Source organism: Ochotona princeps, chromosome 9, assembly GCF_030435755.1.
Source record: "Ochotona princeps isolate mOchPri1 chromosome 9, mOchPri1.hap1, whole genome shotgun sequence".
Classification (NCBI taxonomy): domain Eukaryota; kingdom Metazoa; phylum Chordata; class Mammalia; order Lagomorpha; family Ochotonidae; genus Ochotona; species Ochotona princeps.
Window position 1 is genome coordinate 71,833,209 of NC_080840.1, and position 22,636 is coordinate 71,855,844.

The 22,636-nt window shown below is 50.6% G+C and overlaps 2 protein-coding genes across 2 annotated transcripts in view; both read right to left on the reverse strand.

Annotated features, from left to right (window-relative positions):
• The window catches only part of PROP1 (PROP paired-like homeobox 1), an 89,883-nt gene that overhangs the window by 11,293 nt on the left and 55,954 nt on the right, over nt 1–22,636 (reverse strand). The window lies entirely within an intron of this gene.
• On the reverse strand, nt 6,143–10,584 carry LOC131481119 (putative POM121-like protein 1). The gene is made up of 2 exons (XM_058668414.1): nt 9,813–10,584; nt 6,143–6,323 (listed from the first exon to the last, which is right to left on the reverse strand). Exons 1-2 carry the CDS (start codon nt 10,582–10,584, stop codon nt 6,256–6,258), a joined length of 840 nt encoding a protein of 279 aa, XP_058524397.1. The 3' UTR covers nt 6,143–6,255.

The window sequence follows — 22,636 nt, forward strand, 5'->3', positions numbered from 1 at the left end:
ACACCTAGCCTCATCACCAGGCCTTACTTTATCCCAGCTTCACCAGGACAAACCCATACCTGGCCTCCCTAAGCACTCAGATCACTGGGGCTGTCTGGGAGAAGGTCCTGGGAGCAGCCTTGCAAGGGAGAAAAATCTCAAGCTCAGGAGGCCTCTGATGTACTCAGTATGGGTGGGCCCTTCTTGCAGGTGTTTGGGCAACTCTTATTAGAGCAGAGGCTCTGCCTAGGGAGCAGGGGTAAGAGGCCTGACAGGCAAGGGCACAAGTACAGTCTTCTGCCTGTGGGGTGCAGGTGAGAGCAGAGATAGGACAGGCCTTGGAGCAGCCCTGGTAGGTGATCCTTGTTGGTTCCCTGGCTAGCTGACATCAGTGATCCTTCTGGACAGGGAGCAGGAGGGGATGAACTTCCCCTGGATGCCCACTCAGGTAGCAGAGCCACAAGCTCCTGGGAAGGCTGCTGGGCAAGTGGGCAACTGTGTGTTCTGAACCTGACTCCTCGTGGGGCCCACCCTCAAGCAGGCCAGCCATTGTCGGAGCACGTCTACCAGATTGATACTGACATCAGGAAAACATTACAGAGCTATGTCATATGCCAGCAATGTCATGGAATCCAGTGAGACTCTGGGCCCCAGAGAGTTTTAGCGAACAAACGGGTCCTGCAGAGGGAGATGAGAGCATCCTCGGACAGACCTGGGGTCCTACAGGAGCCAGTGGCATCCCAGGCAAGCTTGGGATCTTGCCACAGAATGACACGTGCTGTTTATCATGTCCAGGGCTTAGCACCTGCATTAGCAAAGTACCTGTGCAGGTGCTGAGTCAGCGTCCACTCGTGACAAATCCTCTCAGCAGCCTGGGGCCAGTGGAGCCCATGCTCCTGTGCGAGCAGGGTTTTGGGTGCACAACACTGCAGGGAGCATGTGCCCCAACAGGTGTGCTTCCTCCAGGCCCACCCTGCAGCAAGAATGGAGGGGACATGAACTTACAGCCATCACCTGCAGTGGTGGGGGTGGCATGTAGCGAGGATTCCAAAACATTACCAGGAACTACCAGAACAGCCATGGAGTGAATAAATTCAGAATGGATCACAGACATGACACTAACTTGTACAGCTCAGAGTTTTAGAAAAGAACATCTGAGTGCGTTCCAAGAATATAGTCCACAGATGACAGAGATCCTCAAACACTTCCTGCCAGATACCATGAAGAGATGAAAGTTGTAGAGTGGCAGATACTACTGTTCTCACAGGACACATCAAACCCCATGATGAGAATACACCTTGACTACTCCCTTCCCTTCATGGGTGCAGGGTCTGAAGGGACCCACAAGAAACAGATGAATCAGCAAAGGAGCAAAAGAAAACCCAGTGAGGTCCTGCTGTATCCCATCAGGATGCATGCTGTTCAAAACATTGACAAGACCACAAGCAGGCTGTGTTTTATGGGAAGAGATGGTGTCAACTTTTATCCTAATGGTCTGAAAAAGTTCATTAGTCAGATTTCATGGGGTGGGGGCACTTGTGCTTCCAATATGGCAGCCCACAATGAAACATGTGGCTGAGACAGAGAGATGGGCAACAGATACCACCCCAATATGATGTGCTACCTGACTGGTCAGCAGTGCAGACATACATACACACATGCACACATCTGTGTATCTATTAGCTTTGCCCTGGTGTTGACCACTCTGGAAAGCACTTCAGACATGGGGGTTTGCTGCTTTCTGGGAATGAATCTCTGTGATGGCACACAGAAGCTCTCAGCACATGGGCTGCCAGAGGTCCTGAGAGGTAAGTCTCAGGCACCAGTTCAGTGCCTCCTCCTCCTGCTGGCAGGGGGTCACAGGCCACCAGCCTCCAGCTCTGTAGTACAAGCCCCATCAGAATGGTCCAGGGGGTAAAAGCTAAGGAATTGACTCAGCATCCTGCCTGCTGCTTGTAGCCATGTCTGGAGATTTCTAAGTTTTTTTACAGATTTATTTTTATTGGAAATTCAGATTTATAGAGAGAAGGGGAGACAGAAAGATCTTCCATCCACTGTTCACTCCCCAGGTGGCCACAATGGCCACAGCTGAGTTGACTCAATGCAATTAGTTTGGAGCCTCCTCCTGGTGCCCCACCTAGGTGAAGGGTCCCAAGGCTTTGGACCATCCTCTACTGCTTTCCCAGGCCACATGCAGGAAACCAGATGAGAATTGGAGCAGCCAGAACAACAACGGGCACCCCTATATCATGCTGTACTTGGAAGGGAAGGATTAGCCAATTGTGCAACACAATAGCCCCACTTCTATTTATTTTTTTTTTTTTTTTGAATCTTCCAGGACTTTGGATGTTTGCCATGAGGTAAAAATCTCCTAGCATTATGTCTAGTGATGGTGGTAACAGCCTCTGGATTGAGTTGGAGTTGTGAGAATGCCCCAGTCATGCACTGCAATGCCTCCGAGTGGACTGGCGCTGTCATGATGGCAGTTACTCCAGGGGCAGTGCTGAAGGAAACTTTCACAGGGGCCATAGGAAATATTCCAGCTTCAACCTGCAAGAAGCCCGTGGTGCATTGATTAAGTTGGGGCACTTCCAGATAGGGGGCTGGTTATAACAACAAAGTCCTTTGGGCTTCAAAAAGAGATCCTAAGTGGCCAAAGCAACTTCTAACACAATAGATCCAACCCACATGCTTCATCATGATTAGGTTCCTAAAAATTCCTGTCTGCTTTCATCTTCTTGACCTACAAGGAGATGGTTCTGCTGCATCATCCCACATGCCTTCCTATGGACCTCCTTCTAAGGGAACGGTTTCAAAACTGGCCCTGGCACTCCACAGCCCAAATGAGCTGATAGTAAGAACAGCATTGGAGGTATTCAGTGGTGACAGAGGGAGTTCAGGGGGAGAGCCACTCCCACCTGGGGAAGCAGTCTAGACAGCAGACTCAGAGAAGCATCACGGCTGCCAGCAGCGCCCAGCAGCCCACAGAAGCAGCCCCGCGGGGTTCTGGTCTGGCTTGGAAGCCCACAGAAGTGTATGTCAGCATGCAAACCCAGGACACTGGTGCAAGGATTTCTGTGGCTACTGTTCCCAGTGCAAAGAAGCCCTCACCAGGAGGGAGGTTCCCTTCTCTGCAGGGGAGAGGATACACTTTGCTCATGGCCTCATCTGAAGATGGATGTGGTGTGGGTGTTTCCAGAGAGTATGAATTGTGTGAAATTCACAGCAGAGTTTCTGTCTTTTGACTTCCCTCACAGGACCTCTGTCCCCACAGAGTTGCATTATTAGGAGAGTGGAGAGTAAACCTCCCTCTTAAAGTGTACTTTCCTTTCATGTGTCAAACACAGGCCAGTCTTCTCCTTCACTACTTTCCATTCGGTCTAAATGCCCAACTCCTTTGCTTGGCAGAGAGGCTGGATCTTCCCTCAGTGTTTGCTGCAAATTCATCTCTGCTCAGCCCAAGTCATCTGCTGCTATGTTACAGACCCCAGTGTAGAACAGCCCAACTCCTGAAATAGAACATTTGGTCCTGTAACCCAGGAGGTGACTTCCAGGTGACTTGTCCCTGGAGCACCTCCACCTCTCTCTTGCTTCTTGGCCTGTCCCAATCCCAGGACACAGATGAGTTCTCTGGAGTCCTGTGTGAGGGTCTCGCTGCACCTGTTGCTGCATCTGTCTGGGTCAAGGTCCATCTGGCCCTGGTGGGGACCCTTGGGCTTGGGATATTTTTCCCACTGTTTTGAGGTAGAGGAACATTCCACAGATGCGCTTCTCTCTTTCTCCTCCTTCTATTCTTGACTCTAGAATGCAGCTCCACTCCAGTGCACACACCCCTACCCAACAGTCAATGGCCCCAAAGAGGACTGTTGATCCCTCAGTTCTCTGACACTTGGACAACTGCCTCAGACACCATGGGAAATGGTCTGAGGTGCCCTACGTCCAGGTACTTCTCCATAGCTGCCCTTCACTATGTCACATGTCAGGCTTGCCTCCTGAGATGCAGTCAGAGCCTACCTTCTGGGCTGCCAGGCCTTGCCAGGCTTGGATCTGCCAACCTGGTCCTCCACCTAACCATGCCTGTCACCCAGCGGAAAACCTTCCTCATGCTACAACGCCTACCTCTCATTCCCCTCCCCACATTCCCTAATTCTCTCCCCTCGATACCTATTCACACTCCTGACAACCACCTTCCCAGAAAGTATCCCTTCTTTCCAGACCACTTTCTGGCTCCTTCCCACTCAGCCCTTTCACCCCTAGGCTGCCTTTGCACTCCGCCACTTCCACCAGTTGCCGACTCCACCCCTTACCCCTTCTCCCCATCTGTAAAGTGATAGGTGGATCCAGGCTGCTACCACAGTCAGTCCTCCACTGAGACACCCATCAAGCCTGACTGGTAGATATATTCACCCTACTACACCTTGTAATGTTGCTGGGCAAGCAATGTGGCACAGTGAGTAAAGCCACTGCCTATAGTGCTGGCATCTCATCTGGGAAATGGTTCATATCCCAGATGTTCCACTTCTAATCCAGTTGCCCACTAATGGCCTGGGAAAAGCAGTTGAGGATGGCCGGAGGGCTTGGGTCCTTGCTGTCCATGTGGGTAAGCTGGAGAAAACTGGCATTGGCTTGACGCAGCTCTGACTGTTGTGGCCATCTGGGGGGTATAGGTGGGATAAGGTGAACTGACATGCTTGATCCTCTCTGGAAGGACTGAGAGCTATTTGACGTGCAGCAAGGGCAGCCACCCCCACATAGCACCTGTTTCACACAAAAAGCCAGGGCAGTGCATACACAGCTGCTGTAACAGAGGCTGGCTTCCAAGAAGCCAAACAAGTAAAAACAGAGACAAACATAAACAAAGCACAACTGGCCCCTGGGAGTGACCCGCCCTCCAGATGAGAATCACACAGCCTGCCGGTCCCATCCAAAAGAGGTCCTTCCTTCAGCCGTCCCCACCTTGGAGGAGTGGCCCCTGGTCACAAGTCGGACCATAACTGGCCTTACCTAACTCTTACTACCTAGATCGATACTGGCCCACATGTGTGAGAAGGGCAGGAGGCCAACAGGGAGTTTCCCTGCCTTGTTCATGACCTTATTATGTGCTTCCTGGCCCTCTCCCTGGGGCATCTAGAAAAGCTCCCCCAATCTGCACCAAAGAAGGGACTCTTTGCACCAGCAATTGCAGCCTTGTTAGGTGAATTAGGGCAGACAGGCTGCAGGGGGCAAAGAGGACAGTGGGTGCTCCTGGCTGACAGTTTCTCCGAGTTTGGAGGGTCACAGGTTGGGACTCCACAGCCAGTGCTCCTGGAACACTGTGCCCTGCAGCACTGTGCCCTTGAGCGAGGCTGAGGACAGAACCTGGATCTCGCTCGACAGACATGCCAACTGGGCTGGGCACCCACTGCTTAGGACACGCACATCCCATCGCAGAGGCTCTGGTTTCAAGCCCCTGCTTCTCCTCTAATTCTAATTCTTCCAGAAAACCTTCAAAAGGAGCAGCCTCTCCATTCCCATGGAGTCATTTGAATGCTGGGCACAAAGCAGGGCCTGGAGGAGAAGGAGAATGACTCCTAGGCACCCTTCCCCCTTTATCCACCCCTGATTCCAGAGGGAACAGGTTTGGAGTCCAAGTGCCAAGTTCCTGGTTGCATTGAACACTGGTTCTTGGAGACCTCCCCCCAGCATCCCTCCCATCCCCTGGAGGCACCACGGCACTGCCATCAGACCACAGAGCCCTCAACAGGGTCCCAGTTGCAGCCACAAACAACCAGTGCCCCTTGTGTTGTGTCCTCCCTGGACTCTGCCCACGGCTGTAGGCAAAACTCGCCCCATTGGGCAGCTCCTCCCCTCATGGGGCTGCATCTCCCTGGGACAGGACTTTGTTCCGCAGCCCTGCAGCCTGCCCTGCATTGCAACCCTGCCCATGTGGAGAAGGACAGGAGGCCACCTTCAATGAAGCTTGTGGGAAAGGGAGATGGCTGGATGAGACATGAGGCTGTCACAGACAGTTGGAAAGCAGACTGATGACTCGGGGGGCACAGTGGTAAAATAGAAGGGCAGCAGGTGTCTGGGATAAGGGGGCACTGATTGTGACCAAGAGAGTGTCAAGTCGTGACATGGTGCTGTGGGCACACTAAACACAGTGAGAGAAATCAGCCAGTGGTAAGAACTTAAATGAGCATCTTATTCAGGCATCAAAACATGCCAGCATATGCCGGCATGAAATGGGGGTGCTGCAGCAGCTATCCGGAGCAAAGCCAGATGCTGCCAGCCAGCTCACAGCAGCCGTGTCCTGAAGAGGCCTCCTCGATTCGCATACCTCATCTGGCTGTCAATATAGTCATCTGAAAGAGAGAGAGAGACAGCACTGAGTGCACAAGAGGGTATCAGAGAGGCTGTTAGCACAAAGCCAGGGCTGCACCATGGCCATGGCCAAGGTCCCCAATGCCCACCAGGGCAGTCCCTGTTGAGAACACACCTACCACATGCCCATATGCGTAGGACCGATGTCTGCATGAGTAGCTCCCCAACACAAAGCATAGGATCTCATCCCCAGAAAAGCAGCTTTGAGTCCAAGACCCCCCAGACCTGCATCTGTGTCTGACCCTGCATGCCTTTCTGGGCAGAGGGACATTTTTACTTAGCAGGAACACTTTACACCCACCACTCACCCACATGAGAAATCAAACCCAGTAAAAAGTCCCTGAAGACAGGAAATGACTGACAGCTGTGATGTCAACAAGATTGAATGCAGGAATCAAGAACAGGTCAGGAACACAGCAAGGAGGCAAAGAGATGTAAGAACACTGCACACTTGACCCTCACCCATTGAGAAACACAAATGTCTAGCTAACAAAAACAAAAAAAGGAAAAGAAAAGAAGCTAAAAGGAAAGAGAACAATAGCATGGGAATAACTCAGTATTCTCGCTGTGCCTGCACCTCTGGGAGGACCATGTAGCAAGGGGCAGAGTGACCCTGTCAGAAAATCAGCCTGGAGGCTTCTTGGGGACAGGCACTCAAGAGCGGCAGGTGCGTCTCTGGAAGCAGTGCAGGACATGATGTTGCGGACCAACCTGCAACTGCGCCCCTCTGCTTCAGCTGATGCCTGGCAGCTCTGTGCGGCTGACACTCACTGCCCAGGGACCGATAGATCAACAAGTGGCAGAAGACGGGTTCCCCAGGTTGTCACTGATGCTTTAGTACCACACATACCACAGATGTGGTGTGCCAGAAAGGTCCGTGACCCAGGAACACTTGTGAGTGAAGACCGGCAGAGGAAGCTGCTCTGTGTCCCAGGGGAATGGACAGGATCAGACTGACAGAGCCCATGCTCCAGCCCCAGGCCACCAGGACGCAGTGCCAGTAGCCCTAGCAGCAACAGCATCGAGCCCTTTTTTCTCACCCAACCTCCCCGCCCACAGGCAGCAGAGTGGTTTAAAGTCAGAATATGATTAGACAATATAAAGACAAATATGGGGCCAGCACTGAAGCAGAGTATACCTACCACACTTAACATCCCACATCAGAGTGCTGGTTTCAGACCTGGTCACTCCACTTTTGATTCAAGTCTCTGTTAATGCTCCTGGGAACACACTGGATGCTGGTCTTCATGACTGGGGGACCGTGTCACCACTGCAGGAGGGCCTAGTGGGGGTTCTTGGCTCCTGGCTTCAGCCTGGCCCAACCCCAAGTAGTGCTGCTGTGTGGAGAATGAACTGTCATGGACCCCTGTACACACACCACATCATGCAGAGGTGGGAGCAGAAATAGAGGTACATGCTACAAGTGGGCAGTGCGCACACACACATTTCCAGCTGTCTCCAGCAAGCGTTTGGAAGCAGTCATTCCTCCACAGGTGTGAGCGCGTGCAAGTCCCCAGACCTCGACTGTGAAATCCATGCTCCTGGAACGGGAGCAGGAAAAGCAGGGAAAGCCTCTCGTGGGGCTCCAGTGTAAAGATGTGCTGAGAAGAAAGAAGGAGCACGCATGTTCAGGAGGCACAAGAGCGAACCGCGAAGAATTCACAAGGACACTGCTGCTGTGGCACAGCAAGCTAAACCGCTGCCGTGATGCTGGCATCCTATGTGGATGCCGGTTCAAGGCCCGGCTGCTCTGCTTCTGATCAAGCTCCCTGCTAATGTGCTTAGGAAAACAGCAGGGGATGGCCCAAGTGCTTGTCCCCCTGCTACCCACCTGGAAGACCAGGATGGAATTCCTGGATCTTGGCTTCACCCGGCCCAGCCCTTGTTTTTGTGGCCACTGGGGAATAAACGGGCAGACAGATGACCTCTCTCAGTCTCTGCCCCTGGCCCCATCACACTGTTTTTTTTGGGTTTTTTTTTTTTTTGGTTTTTTTTTTTTTTTTTGTAAATCCCTAACCTCAAATACAATTTGTAAAAACAGGAGACAAAGCCACAGGTAGGAAAGCCCCAGAGAAGATGCAAGCAGAGCTTTGCAGGAAACTGGCAGCGTGCAGACATGATGCTGAAACATCGTGGAGTTACAGGTCAATGCCGAGGAGAAAGGGAATATAGCTGGAACACGGGAGCCCTGGCTCAGGTCCACAGCGTGTGGGGCAGCAGGTGGCAGTGGGATTGTTCCACCACTGTCCTGTGGGTGCTCACAGAGGCCGTGTCTCAGGGCTCAGTGTGTGCAGACCTTCTGCACTGTCCACACCAACTCCCCCGTGAGCCCCAATCATAGCAAGGGTCAGCAGGAGGAGGAAGCCTGGGCCTGGGCCTCCATCTCACACTCTGGGTCCGCAGGGACCAGGAGGCAGCACTGGGCGCCCTCCAGCAAGCAGGCAGGGAAAGGTGAAGGGGCCTTGGGTGGGGTCCTGGGATGCCTGACACACAGTAAAGTCTGACTCATTCAGCTTTCTATAAACTCAACCATCACCGTGTCCATGCTCTGTGACAGAGAAGACGACACGCTGTCCTGTGGCCCACACAGCAGGCTCAGTCCACAACCAAGCATGAAGTAATCCAAGAGCAGCCCCAGGAGTCCATGGGGCCGAAGGTCCTGCAGCCTGGAGATGTTGCAGCCCAGCTCACTCCACATCTGTCTGCCAGCTGATGCAGGAGGGATCTCACTGATGCCACCTCCTGGGGAGTGAAAGCATAGCGCAATCGCACACTCCAGCCTGCAGGGAAGGTTGCTTGGTCAAGGTCTCCCATGAGATTGTTTAAGTATTTCCCAGGGGACTGCACACATTCCTACCAATGTGAATGAAACTAAAGGGTCTGTACTAGCTTAAGACATGACCTGTTGCATTGGCATCCCATATGGGCCCCAGTTCCAGTCCTGGAGTTCCACTATCGACCAGCTCCCTGCTGGCGCATCCAGGAAAGCCTCCAAAGGTTGATTCGATTTTTTAGGTGATACCTGTATCCATGTGGGAGACCAATGAGAAGTTCTATGCTCTGGATTTCAGCCTGGCCCAGCTTGGCCAGGCTTGGCCATCTGGGGAGTGAACTAACACGTCAAAGATTTCTCTCTCCGTTTTTCAAATAAAATAATAAGTAAATGCTTCTTCACAAATGGCATTATGAGGAAAGCTGTTGGGGCATCAGCTGACCTTTGATCTCAGGACGCTGTGCCTTTTCTGTGACCCCAAGGAGCCTGTTCCTCCAGCACTTTCTGCCTCCCTTGCAGAGCCAACCCGGCACACAGAGCACATGCACCCACCAGGGGCTCATCCTCTAAGGCCAAAGAGTGGCAGACCCCCAGGCAACAAGAGCAGGCCAGAGCTCTGCCTCTGCCTGTCCCCTGCAGAAGGAGGAGTGGGAAAGGGCACCCAGGCAGTGGGGTGGAGGACAGGGACCATGCTTACCACTCAAGACCCTGTTGATCCACTGGCTCGCAGCACGGCGTTCCTTGTCCACGTCATTGGCGGTGACTCTGTAGCCGGGGTCTGGGGCCTCGGGCAGGATGAGCGGCTCGTGTCTCCTGTAGGGCAGCAGCAGTGGGGTCTTCCGCAGCCGGGGCCTGGATGGGTCTCGCTCCAGTGCAGGAGGTTTCTGGGATTCAAGCTTTCCCTCAGGAGCTGCTGCAGGATTCTCCTGTGGGATGTCCCTGTGGAGCACCCTAGAGGCCGGGGTGACCCTCTGAGTGGGTTCTTCAGGGGTCCTGCCTTTTGACCCCCGGACAGGAGCTCGGGCTTTGATTGCTGTGAGCCTCCAGGGCCCTGTGGTGGAGCTGTAGGAGCTGGTGATGGGGTTGCGGTGGGTGCATGTCACCCTGAAGGGGAATTTGGGTTCCTTTTGCTGTCTCTTGGGATTCGGGGTCTTTCTCAGAAGCCCCGGCCTGGGCATAAAGGAAGCCAGGACCCCATTGACATGCAAGCGCCTGAAGGCCGACGCAGGGGTGCTGTCACTGGCCTGGGAACTGCTGTGCTGAGTGCCATGCCTGCCCGTAAAGGTGAGACTGTTCGCAGGCTTCGCTGCCTCCTCCCGGGCTCTAACTCGAGCACCCTTCAATTGCGCCCTGCTACGGAGCACTCTAGCTTGAGACCTCGCAAGGAGCGCTGCCAGCAAGACCCACACGCACAGCAGAGCCTGCTGCAGGGCCGCGCGGATCACAAGACGGCCCTTGGCAGCGGCCATCTTGAGCAGCACCAAGGCAGGTGGCCCCGCGGGCACGGCCTCAAGCAGCACCAGCTTCCTCCTCCTAGCGCCTCCTCCGAGAAGCCGCCCCGGAGTGTGCCTGGAGTAAGCTGCAGCCCCAGGGATCGCTGCCCATGGGATGGGAACCACCGAGAAAAACAGCAGGGTCAGAGATGGTGGGGGAAGCCCTGAGATGCAGATCCCCAATGACCTGCAAACTCGGTTCAGAGACCAGAGTGCGGGGGGAGCAGGGGCACTGGGCGATGAAGCTGAGTGGCCCTTGTCTTGGCCCTCAAGACGCACAGCGGGCTGTCTGAGTCTAGGCCTCCTAAGCTCTTGGGAGCTCCGAGACGTTTCCCTTGGCAACGTTCTGAGCAGCGCGCGCCCAGAGCGAGGCGGGTGGGCCGCAGGACAGAGCTGGCACGCCCAGCGCGCGTGGGGTCCCCGTGGCGGGCGTGATAGTGAGGGGCCCGGCTGCTGTGGGACGCTGCCGGTTTGGCGCCGTGGACTCGGGCTCAGGCGGCATCACCGAAGCCAGGGATCCCGACCGAGATCCAGAGAGGAGAAGCACTTGTCTGTATGCCTGCCCTGTCTCCCAGGGCGTTGGTGCGCCTTGCATCTCACCAAGTGGCATGAGAACCTTGCTCCAGCCCTCCTGGCCTGCAGGGAGTTGGGCTTCATCCTGTCTCCCGCCCTGGCACCTGTCCATGAAGCCCCATTCCTGGGGATGGAGAGGCCTTTGGAGGACCCAGGCTTTCTACTCGCTTCTGGCTTCGTTCTCTGCTTCCTGTATACTGGGTCTATTGTGTCCTTCCTGCGGGGAGGCCTTCCAGAGCTGTTGAAACCAGAGAGGGCATCCTTAGGCCTGGTCGTTTCTTGTGTGGAGGCATGGGATGTAGGTGAGAGAGCGGGGAGCAGCTTGGGACACTCCTGAGACCCTCGGCCACTCCCTCAGCCAGCTCAGTGCTCTCTGTACTGCAGTGTGCACTGGACAGTGTGCTTCCTGGGTAGCTCCTCAGAGTCTCCGGTACAGTCCAGAGAGGCAGCAATGGTATGGCCAGCCCATGACCCCAGTTCTGCTCCTAGAAGTCTGGCTGGAAGCAGAGGAACTGGGACAAGCAGGCTTGGAGGCTGGGGGAAGGGAAGGGAAGGCAGCTCCCTGGGCCCAGCGGGAAGGCCAGGACTTGAAATGGTTCTTGATGGCCTTCATGCTGCCCAGCTGTGGCCACCTGCTGCTGACAAGCCTGCAGCCTAGGTTCCTCATGTGTGGACAGTACTGTGAGCCCTCCTGGCATGCTCCCAAGCTGAGAGGAGGATCCCAGGAGGAAAGGACAGCTCTGGCCTCTGAGGAATCAGGCTGGAAGTCTCTCCCACTCTGGCCATCCCAGGGTCCCCACTTGTCACTGAGGGTGCAGGAGGGAGAAACAGCAGGGGACATGCGCTATGTACTGTGGCAGAGCAAGCCCTGCAGGAGGTACAGGGCTGCCCAAACAGGAGCTGCTGCTCTCTCCCGCCGATCATCTGAGTTGGATTGCAAGCAGAAAGGGCAGTCACTATAATCTGCCTGCAACTAACCCACCTCTCTCGTTTCCAATCTGTCACCTCCGCTACCTCTCATCTTACCCGCCTGTCATCTCACCCACCCGTCACCCCAGCCACCTGTCAACTCCCTTAAGGGTTGCAGAGGTGGAGTTGTCTGTCCCTGCACACATGGCCTGGGCGCTCACACCCTAAGATGGTAGTACTAAGATGGGACTGGGGGTTGAAAGGTCATGGCAGGAACTGGAAACCATAATGCTAAGGGAAATGAGCCAATCTCAAAAGGTTAAATACCACATGTTTGCCTTAATTTAAGATGATATGATGTTATGTATAACATGTTATGTTATGTATGTTATATGTTGTGTATAAACTAAAATTGAAATGTCAATGAGGTGGTTACAGAAGGTGGTTAAGAACTCGCATTTACTGTTTTTTTTTTAAGATTTATTTTATTTTTATTACAAAGTTAGATATACTGAGAGGAGGAGAGAGAGAGAGGAAGTGGAGCTGCCGGGATTAGAACCAGCAGCCATATGAGATCAAGGCGAGGACCTTAGCCACTAGGCCACGCTGCTGAGCCCCTTGCATTTACTTTTAACATATTGGTTACTCCATAATGATGTAAATTTTTGCTGATGGTATGTTGGAGCTTTCAATTGACTGGGATGATACTCTGCTGGCTCTGTCTTCAGACCAGAGAGGGTATACATAAGAAGCCGTTGAACTTGACTGGACAATAAGATGCTGGACTCTATGTTTGGTATACGCTTGCAATGGGGGAATCTCAACTGAACTTGAGCTGTGGTTATGCAACCAGGTGGAGGAATCCACCATGGTGGGAGGGTTTGGGGAGGGGTGGGGAGAACCCAAGTACCTATGAAACTGTGTCACATAATATAATGTAATTAATGAATTAAAAATAATAAAAAATTAAAAAAAAATCCTCTGGGCATTTTTGCAGAAAATGCATATATGTGCTCGTGTGGAGAGAATATATTGACATGTAAATCCGTAAGTACTTATTTACTTTATAAAACATTCTTAAATATGCAAACAATTAAAAATGTATGCCTTTTGAATACTCACGCATTAAAAACAAATTTACCAAAAAAATCAACTTTCAAAAACCCACCAACTATATAAAGAAAGGCACTGCTTTTATCATAAAGGCATTAAATGTTTAAACGGTTCAACAACAGAAAACATCCAAAACAACTCATTTCTATCAAACAACCCATTTAAGATGGCTACTCACAGTGTCCTTCAAGAAACAATATTCTTTCAAAACATATTTTTCAATTGCAATGTACAGCACATTTCAAGTTCCATTTCTACATTTTTTTTAGTCTGGACAGTGTGGGAACGTACCACAACGCTGATGCTACTGGTAATGTGGGTTAACATCCTGGAAAGTAGATGGCCGTCTACACACACAGAAAGGAGTGAAGAGGAAAGCGCTCCGGTATAGCACAGGGGCCACTGAGGACACGTCCTGGGAAAGGAGCTGTTGGACTACCTCCCTGTGTGTGAAAACCATACAGTCTACCTTCACAAACCCACCCAGCTATGACATCACAAGGCAACATGATCATATTGGACCAATGCTGTATGTGTTAGCTGTCTGACCGTTCCTACGTATGCGGCAAACTCTTCCAGTCTAACAAAAAGCACCATGATACAGACGCCAAGTTACATGTTTGCAGAGTCAGCACCACAGGCCTTATCATTCAAACAAGTTTCATTTGTTGAATCATTTGGTATTTTAGAAGCTAGGCTGGAAATCCCACCCCTACACTTAACAAAGTTTTGCTGATTCCTGGGTTAGCAGGAACAGTGGCTACAGGATGGTAAAAGACTTATTAATGAGGTAAAAATTAGCAAAATTGATCTCAGAATGTCTTGCTGTCTAAAACCACAAAACAAGAAAGTAAACTTATAAATAAAGAAGTTAAGGCACTTGTTTCAATATCAAGGGTAGAGTGGGTTTTGCATCTCTTTGATCAATTCCATCCCCTCTAAATCTAGACCTATTCCTCTCACAGATTTTCCCGTTAACCTTAACTACTGCAAGTTACACATTGCTTGCATTATCCTAAATCATGTGTTATTCTATAAATAAGGAACCGAACCGTAACCTTCCTACTTCAAGTTTCCTAGTACTGGTGTCTAAACTGCGATTGAAACAGAAGCAGTCAAGCTTATCTCTCATTTCCAATATTACCACTCACACTTAAAATCTAACTTTTCTACTGATGCTGAGTGAAAAATTCATTATTTGAAAAATTCAATAGAAAATATCAAATCTATTTTGTTTACAAAATAAGCTGACAGAAGCAAAAGAAACTTACTAATAAAAAAACCAAATCTAATAACAGCACATGTGGTCATGATATAAATCAATAAAAACTCCAAGATTTCATACTACATTAAAAAAAAAAGGGTCCAATTTCCCCTGGCAGAACACCCGAGCTGACTTGTAAATTCACATTCTCTCACATGCTCCAGCCTTAAGTACTACAGTATGACTGACTTTCCTGACGCCTTCCCTCATTATGGTCTCACCCCTGAGACAGAGGGTCGGCCTGGGGCATGCTGCCTGCAGCTATCTTACTGTCTAGGATCAAAAGCCATAGATGAAATGGGAACCAGTCCAACTTATGGATGACTTACATTAACCCCAACATCCAATAGTTTCCAGCTTCAAAAGGGCAAGCTTCCTAGAGTCAGTCTAAGAATGCACACACTGTCAAAAGGCACATATGCAGAAAACAAAGACCACAGAAAGGCTCCTTTCTGCTGAGCAGGAATTTAGAACTCAGTGGCGGGACCACCACAGTGCTCTCTCCAGCCAGAAAAATGATGAAAACTCACAGGTGAAACGAACATGCACTTCATGTTATGAAAAGTATATGTGTATAGTTATATCCGTCTTGAGTTTCTTCAACAAACAAATTATTTTAAGGTGTCCTTTAATAAATGATAAGAATACAATTAGAAACATAATATTTTAGACTGTGAAACTGTGTTGTAAATTTTATTGTGTCATTTTGTTTATCACTTTGAAAATTGCATCACAGTTTCATAAATATCACTTGTGTTTTATAATACCTGTATGCAGAGGTATGTTTAATATAGTATCTGCATACATCTCCCAAAACTGTTGCTCATTTGGTGTACATGTTTATTCTGCTAATTTTTTACTTAATGTTTCAGTATAAAACACATGAATAAATTATCCCACACCCATATATTTTTAAAGACCTGAACAATTTTTGTTTTAAAAAATATAGAGAGGTAACAAGAATTATTATTTTATCATGATCATATTGCTATCAAATTAGCAGACATAAGTAAAACAAGGTAATCACATAACAGGTGATCATAAAACAAAAAGCGCAATGCCATGCACTATACAGACCTGAAAAAGTGCTCACGTAGCTGCGCAGCACATGATGGGCGCTGCAACGACAGAGGCTTCCAGATATGTCTGTACATACAGCCTTAAACATCATTTTCTTTTATATCATTTCCGTTTATCTCATTTCCACATATCACATTAGCTTTTGTCATGAAATTTCAATTGTTACAAGCCATTAAACACCTTCAGAAACTTGGTCAGGGTGAGAATAATTCTTTCCTTCTATTGTATAATTACGTCAATTAAGTTTTTATTAAATGTTGCATCAAGGAGATAACCCTGATCTTGAAAAAAATTCAAAATCTAGATCTACGTCATGGTAAAAGGAAGATTTATGTGGAAACTGCTGTAATACGTAAAATCTTTAAACACCTTGTAATAGTGAGAAAGATGTTTCTCTGGAAATTGCAGAGCACTAGATGTGATGTTTTACCGAAGGACAGTAACACTTGAGCTGGTTCCCACAGGACTCTGGCTCCAGTTAAGAGCAGGCGGGGAGAAAAGCAGCAGTGTTTCAGATGTCCATACTGCAATCTGCAACAGACCCCACGCAGACAGAAGAAAATCACTTTATTTCACGTGGCACAAGTCTTCAAAATGAAGGCCCTGTTATTTTTCAAGACTGGAAGGATATCACAGTGTTGATTTTATACACAAAGTAGGATCTGTTCCAGTACACTCTAGTGAAATAATTCACATACGGAGAATAGTTAATTTTGACCTCGTGACAAAATCGTCCATATTTCGAATAGGTTAGCTTGTCACCTTCTTCACAAACCACCTATTAAAGAATATAAAACATCATGTTAGCAATCTTATTAAGTTTATATGAAAAGTACCATCAATGTACAAGTAATTTATGTTCATATGAAAAACTGTTATTGGAAAACACGAGTACAGAACATCTCACATTGCTTAGCAAACAGAAACTACATCCATTAGGCTCCTCAGCTTCCCACTCAGAGTGAAAACATAGGAAAAAGTATTTCCAATTTTTAAAAACTTTAATCCTAAAATCTAGAAGGCAATGTTTTCATAATCCATTATTACGGATGCAAAGGGCTCTACAGGAATTCTACCCAAGCAAAGAATAGCTATGCTCTCTTTCTAATGTGTATTCCATCCCTTCTCCTCTCAGAGAACTGACTCAGAGTTGCCTAGTGAGCAAGTATGCTTTGATGACTTATGCCAAGCTTCACCTTTTCATTGATTGATGTTCACTGTGATAGTTTAGCCAGCAAGAAGGGTTTTTTACAACCAAACGCTAAATATTATTCTAATACCTATAAAAGAACTCAACTTTAAGAGTGGAAGGACAATTACTCATGGGAATTTACCCAAAGTGAAATCAGCTTATGAAAGAGCTATCTGTCGCCCTATGTTTTCAGCAGCTCAGTTCACAATAGCTAAGGTACGGATTTAACCTAGATGTCCATCAGGTGATGGCTGGATAAAGAAAATGTGGAAAAATACAATACATAAATAAGAATAAAGCTGTGTCTTTTGCAACAAAATGGATGCAATTGGAAACCACTGTGCTTAGTGAAATAAGCCAGCCCCAAAAGACAGGTATCATGCTTCCCGATTTGTGGTATATAATACATAGTACAAAAAATGTAATCTACAGGAGCAAAACTGACATTTAGAGATTTGACGATTATCTGCAGGCTTTCTCTAATACTCTTGAGGAGCAGTGGCTTTCCTCCTGCTTGCTATCTGCTGAATCCTTCACTGCTACAGTATTAAGCCTGTGACTAGGAAGTGGACTGAGAGCATGCCAGTCATTACAGATTAACAAAAAGATGAAGGAGGAGGGAGTGTGCGGCACCATTGTTTCTCCAAGAAGGCAACCTAAATGACACACAGAGACCAGAAAAGAACCCTCTGCGAGCGCTGGCGAAATACCGGAGGAGACGCGCCCTCAGGTACTGTGGGCAGAAACACAAAGGGCCTGGGAGACACCACCGCTTTGCTGGTCCCTTCCTCCCTGGGTCCAGGAGCATTCTGCGGTTCAGAGAGGCCTGCAGCAGCTGACCTCACAGCCGCAACACTGCAGTGGCCACCAGGTGGCAGCACGTCCAGGTCCCAGGAGCCCCCAGGGCTGGGGAGGGCACAGGGTGAGGCCCACTGCCCTGCGTGGGCACCTGCTGCCCCGGTGCCCTGGGTGGCGTCTGCTGGGAATGGGGGCACGCACAGCGGCTCAGCTGTCTGCTCCCCCACAGAACAGATGGGTCCCAGGGGGCAAGAGGACAGTGGGTGCCCCTGGCTCAGGGTTTCTCAGGGTGTGGGGGTCAAGTGGAACACGGTGCCCACGCTGTGGGCCTGAGGATGCTAGGCAGCTGAATGTGGAGCCAGCTCCCCTGATGGGTGCGCCTAAGTGCCCAGCCCCAGTGCAGTCCTGGTAGAGCCTAGCCCCATGTGCTGGGCAACCACGAGCCCGGGCCTGAGCACCTCAGCCCAAACAAGCCCATTGCCTGCCCCACTCCAGCAGCTTGGCTTAGGGCCTTCAAGAAAAGGCTCCTCAGAGGTTTCCGTCTAGTCGGGCATGCCTTGGGACTGGTCCCGTGTGTGCAGGGGGCAGCCCGGAAGCCCCTGGCTGGCCGGCCACCTGTCCTGGAGACTGCATCCGGGTACCCTCGGGACCTGGGCGTGGACATGGAGAGAACGAGTCTCTGCTCCCCATGCCTTGGCTTCTCTCGGCCTCGGGTCCTGAGCGCCACTGCCAGGTGCCTCAGGCCCTTGGGTTTGGGCGTCGGAGCGCAGGGAGAATGGAGTCCAGTGAGGGATAGGGGGTCAGGGCGGGGAGTGAGGGGCCTGGTGTCTGTTTCAGCCCAGAGTCCCTTGCCCAGCCCCAGTGTTCGACTTTGGATGAGTGAGTCCCAGGCAGCTGACCCAGGATTCCTGCTTGCAAGCCACTGTGCTGCATCTCTAGGCACTGCACCAGGCTCTCAGCTGTGCTGGCAGTGCAGGAGAGGGCGGGCAGAGAAAGGCATCCACTAGAACTCCTCCCCTGTAGAATCATCCTGGCGGGCTGTTGTGGCATGCTGTAGCCAGTGAAGCACCACCTGGGAGGCTGGCATCCCACTGGGGCTCCAGTTTCAGGCCCAGTGAATTCATTTCCAGTCCAGCTCCCTGCTAAAGTGCCTGGGAAGGCAGAGGAAGATGGCTCAAGGCCTCGGACCCCTGACACCATGACAGAGACCTGGAAGAAACTTCTGGCTGCTGGCTCTGGGCTGGCCCGTTCCAACACTTGCAGCCATTTGGAGAGTGAGCCAGTGGATGGAAGCTCTGTCTCTCCTTCGTGCTCTCACTGTAACTCTGTCTTCCAAATGAATAAATACATCCTTTTCAAAAGTACAATGTTGTTGAACTTCCTCTGTCCCTCACTTATGCTACACATATAAAGACATGTATCAATCTCAATAGTGTTGGAAAAGGTTAAGAAAACATTTTATTCTCCTTTTTCTAAAAAGGTTTGAAGGAGCAGCCTCTACATCCACATAGAACCATTTGAACAAGGGGTACAAAGCAGGGGCTGGAGGGGAAGAAGAGAGTCTCTTAGAAGCCCTACTTTAAAGGAGGGGCGCCCCTCCCCCTCTATCCACCCATGATCCCAGAGAGTACAGATTTGGTGCCCAAGTGCCAAGTTCCTGGCTGCACTGGACCCTGATTCTTGGAGATCTCCCCACACTGCCCTTGCTGCCCCGCTGGAGGCTAGGGCACTGCCGCCTGACCACAGAGCCCCGGCCAACGTCCCAGGCACACACAAACAGCCTGCAGCTCTTGTGCCACTGTCCTCCCAGTACTCTGTGTACTGCTCTAGGCAAAACTCGCCCTACTGGGCAGTTCCTCGCCTCCTGGGGCTGCATCTCCCTGGGACAGGACTTTGTTCTGTGGCCCTGCTGCCTGCCCTGCACTGGGGCAGTCCCAGTGCAGGAGAAGGACAGGAGGCCGCCTTCCATGAAGCTGGAGAGAAAGGGAGAGCCTGGGTGAGGATGTGAGGCTGTCACAGACAGTGGGGAAGCAGACTGGTGACTCGGGAGCATAAGGGTGGGGCACAGAGGCAAAAAAAGAAGGGAAACGGGTGTCTGAGATAAGTGTCCAAAGTCATTCAAGGTGTGGCAGAGACCAAGCACTCTGCGAGGAATCAGCCGGAGTCAGCGAGGAATCAGCCGAGGAATCATCTTATTCAGGCATCAGAACACGCAGGCAGTGGTGTGGAACGGGTCGCTGCAGCAGATGTCCGGAGCGAAGTCAGGTGCAGGCTCATAGCAGCTGTGTCCTGAAGAGGCCTCCTCACTTGGCGTATCTCCTGCGGCTGTCAGCATAGTCAGCTGAAAGGGAGAGAGACAGCACTGAGTGCACGAGAAGGTAGCAGAGAGGTTGTAAGCATAAAACCGGGGCTGTACCAGGGCCACGGTCAAGGCCTCCATCACACACTAGGACAGTCCCTGTTGAGGAGAACATGCCCACCATGTGCCCGTATGTGCAAGACTAATGACTTTGGCAAAGTAACTTTGAAGTAAATCCACATTTTATCTCTGTCCTTTCATGTTTGTTTCATTTGCTTTAACCACTGGTTTTGAAATCTCTTTGCCCACCGTGGACATGGTGGCTGTCACAGACAATAAGACAGCAGACCTGTGACTTGGGGGGGCATAGAGGCAAAACAGAAGGGGAGTGGGTATCTGGGATAAGGGGATGCTGATTGGGGCCAAAGTTGTTTAAATTATGTCATGGCATCTTGGGCACGGTAAACACAGTGGGAGAAATCGGCTAGCGGTGAGAACTTGAGTATCTTATTCAGGTATCAGAATACGCCAGCATGCGCTGGCATGAAATGGGGTTGTTGAAGCAGTTGTCCGGAGCGAAGCCAGTGCTGCCAGCCAGGGTCATCTCACAGCAGCCGGGTCCTGAAGAGGCCTCCCTGATTCATGTATCTCATCTGGCTGTCAACATGGTCATCTGAAAGGGAGAGAGACAGCAAGCGCTGAGTGCACGAGGAGGCATCAAAGGGGTTGTGAACACAAAGCTGGGGCCACACCATGGCCACAGCCAGGGCACCCAGCAGCCACCAGGGCAGTCACTGTTGCGGAGTACACACCCACCATGTGTCCACATGTGCAGGACTGACGTCTGTGTGAGCTGCTCCCCAGTGGGGAGCCCAGGATCTCGCCCTCAGGGAAGCAGCACTGAGTCCAAGAGCCCCCAGCCCTGCATGGTCTGCAGCTGACCCTGCTTGCCTGTCTGGGCAGAAGGACGTTTCTACTCAGAGGGAGCACTTTTGCACCCACCCACTCACCCACAGGAGCACTCAAACCCGGGCAAAGTCCCTGGAGACAGGAAATGACTGACAGCCATGATGTCAGCAAGAGGGAATGCGGGCCCTGAGAACAGACAAGGAAAACAGCAAGGATGACAGCAAGGAGGTGTAAAGACACAGCACGCTTGACCCTCACCCGCTGAGAAACACGTTTGTCCAGCTCACAAGGAAAACCTCCTAGGATTCACAGGAGCTGCAAGAAAGCTTAAATCCCTGGGAATAAACTTAGCCAAGAATACGAGGAATCTCTACCATGCCAATTACAAAAGACGAAAGAAAGGATTGAAAGAAGGGGACTAGCGCAGTGGCATCCCAGGCTAATCCTCTGCCTGCAGCACCAGCATCCCATATGGGTGCTTGTTGCACTCCTAGCTGCCCCAGTTTCAATGCAGCTCCCTGCTTATGACCTGGGAAAGCAGTGAGGATGGCCCAAGTCCTAGGGTGTCTGCACAGACACAGGAGCCCCAGAAAGAAGTTCCCTGTCTGGCTTTGGATAGGCTCATTGTTGCTTTTGGGGGAGTGAGTTAGTGAATGCGAGATGTCTCCATCTATCTCTGTCTTTCCTTTCTAACATCAATCTATCCTTTAAGCATGGAAACAGAAGGGGGACGGGGCAATGGCTCAACTGGCTAATCCTCTGCCATCAAGTACCGGAATCCCATATGCAAGCCAGTCCATGTCCTGGCTGCTGCACTTTCCACCAAGCTTCCTGTTGTAGCTTGGGAAAGCAATGAGGATGGCTCATACCTTGGGATCCTGCACCCACATGGGAGATTCAGGAAAAACTCATGGCTCCCAGCTCCTGATTGGTTCAGCTCCAGGTTTTGTGGCCTTTTGGGAGCAAACCAGCAGATGGAAGATCCTTCTCTGTCGCTCCTTCTCTGTGAAGCTGCTTTTTCCGAGAAAAGCAAATTCCAGAAAAGAGAGACAGAGAGAGGGAGAGAGAATGGAAGGAACATTAAGGCAGGGAGGAAAGGAGGGAGGTAGGGAGAGAGGAATAAAAACAGAGAAAGACGTCACAAAACGGAGAAATCTTCCATGTTCAGTGATTGGTGGAATTAATATCATTCAAATGATCATACTTCCAAAAGCAAGTTACAAATTCAGTTTGATCCTAATGAAAACACCTGTAACATTCTGCACATATCTAGAAATTCATGCAGAAAGACAAGAGACTCTGCAGTGTCACGGCAATGTGAAGCAACACAGGCTGGAGGCATCACACCAGCAGAATTCCACATGTGCTACACAGCAGCTGTGATCACAACAGCCTGGTACTGGCACAGAAACTGACCTCCACATCGATAGAGCAGAATCAAAACATCAGAAATGAACCCACCATCTTCACCCACTCATTGACGACAAGCCAACTGAAGTCAATCCAGAGAGAAAGGACAGTCTCCTTAGCAAAGGGAATTTGAGAAACAGGACCTAACTGCGCAGAAGTATGCAAGAAGATCCCTAACAGACACCTTATTCTATTCGAAAAGCAACTCTAAACTGCTCAAGGATCTTAAATTCCCTCAAATTATGAGATGGAAATGCTTCACGACATGGGCATAAGACAAAGACTTCCAGGGTAAGACTCCAATGCACAGGCAATTCAAGCAAAAGGGGATTCTGTCAGGCTAAGAAGTTTCTACACAGCAAAGGAAACTATCAACAGTCAAGAGCTGCATCAGAGTGGAGCCGCCGGCACTCAAACCGGTGCCTCCATGGGGTGTAATGTGCTGAAGCACAGTGCCGGCCCCCCTAAAGAAAATGGCCTA

Excerpts from the sequence above, each read along its gene's own strand:
- LOC131481119 (XM_058668414.1), bottom strand. The coding sequence starts at position 10,584 with ATGGCCGCTGCCAAGGGCCGTCTTGTGATCCGCGCGGCCCTGCAGCAG. Across the intron at positions 6,324-9,812 it reads GATCAACAGGGTCTTGAGTG|ATGACTATATTGACAGCCAG; the intron begins GTAAGCATGGTC and ends TCTCTCTTTCAG.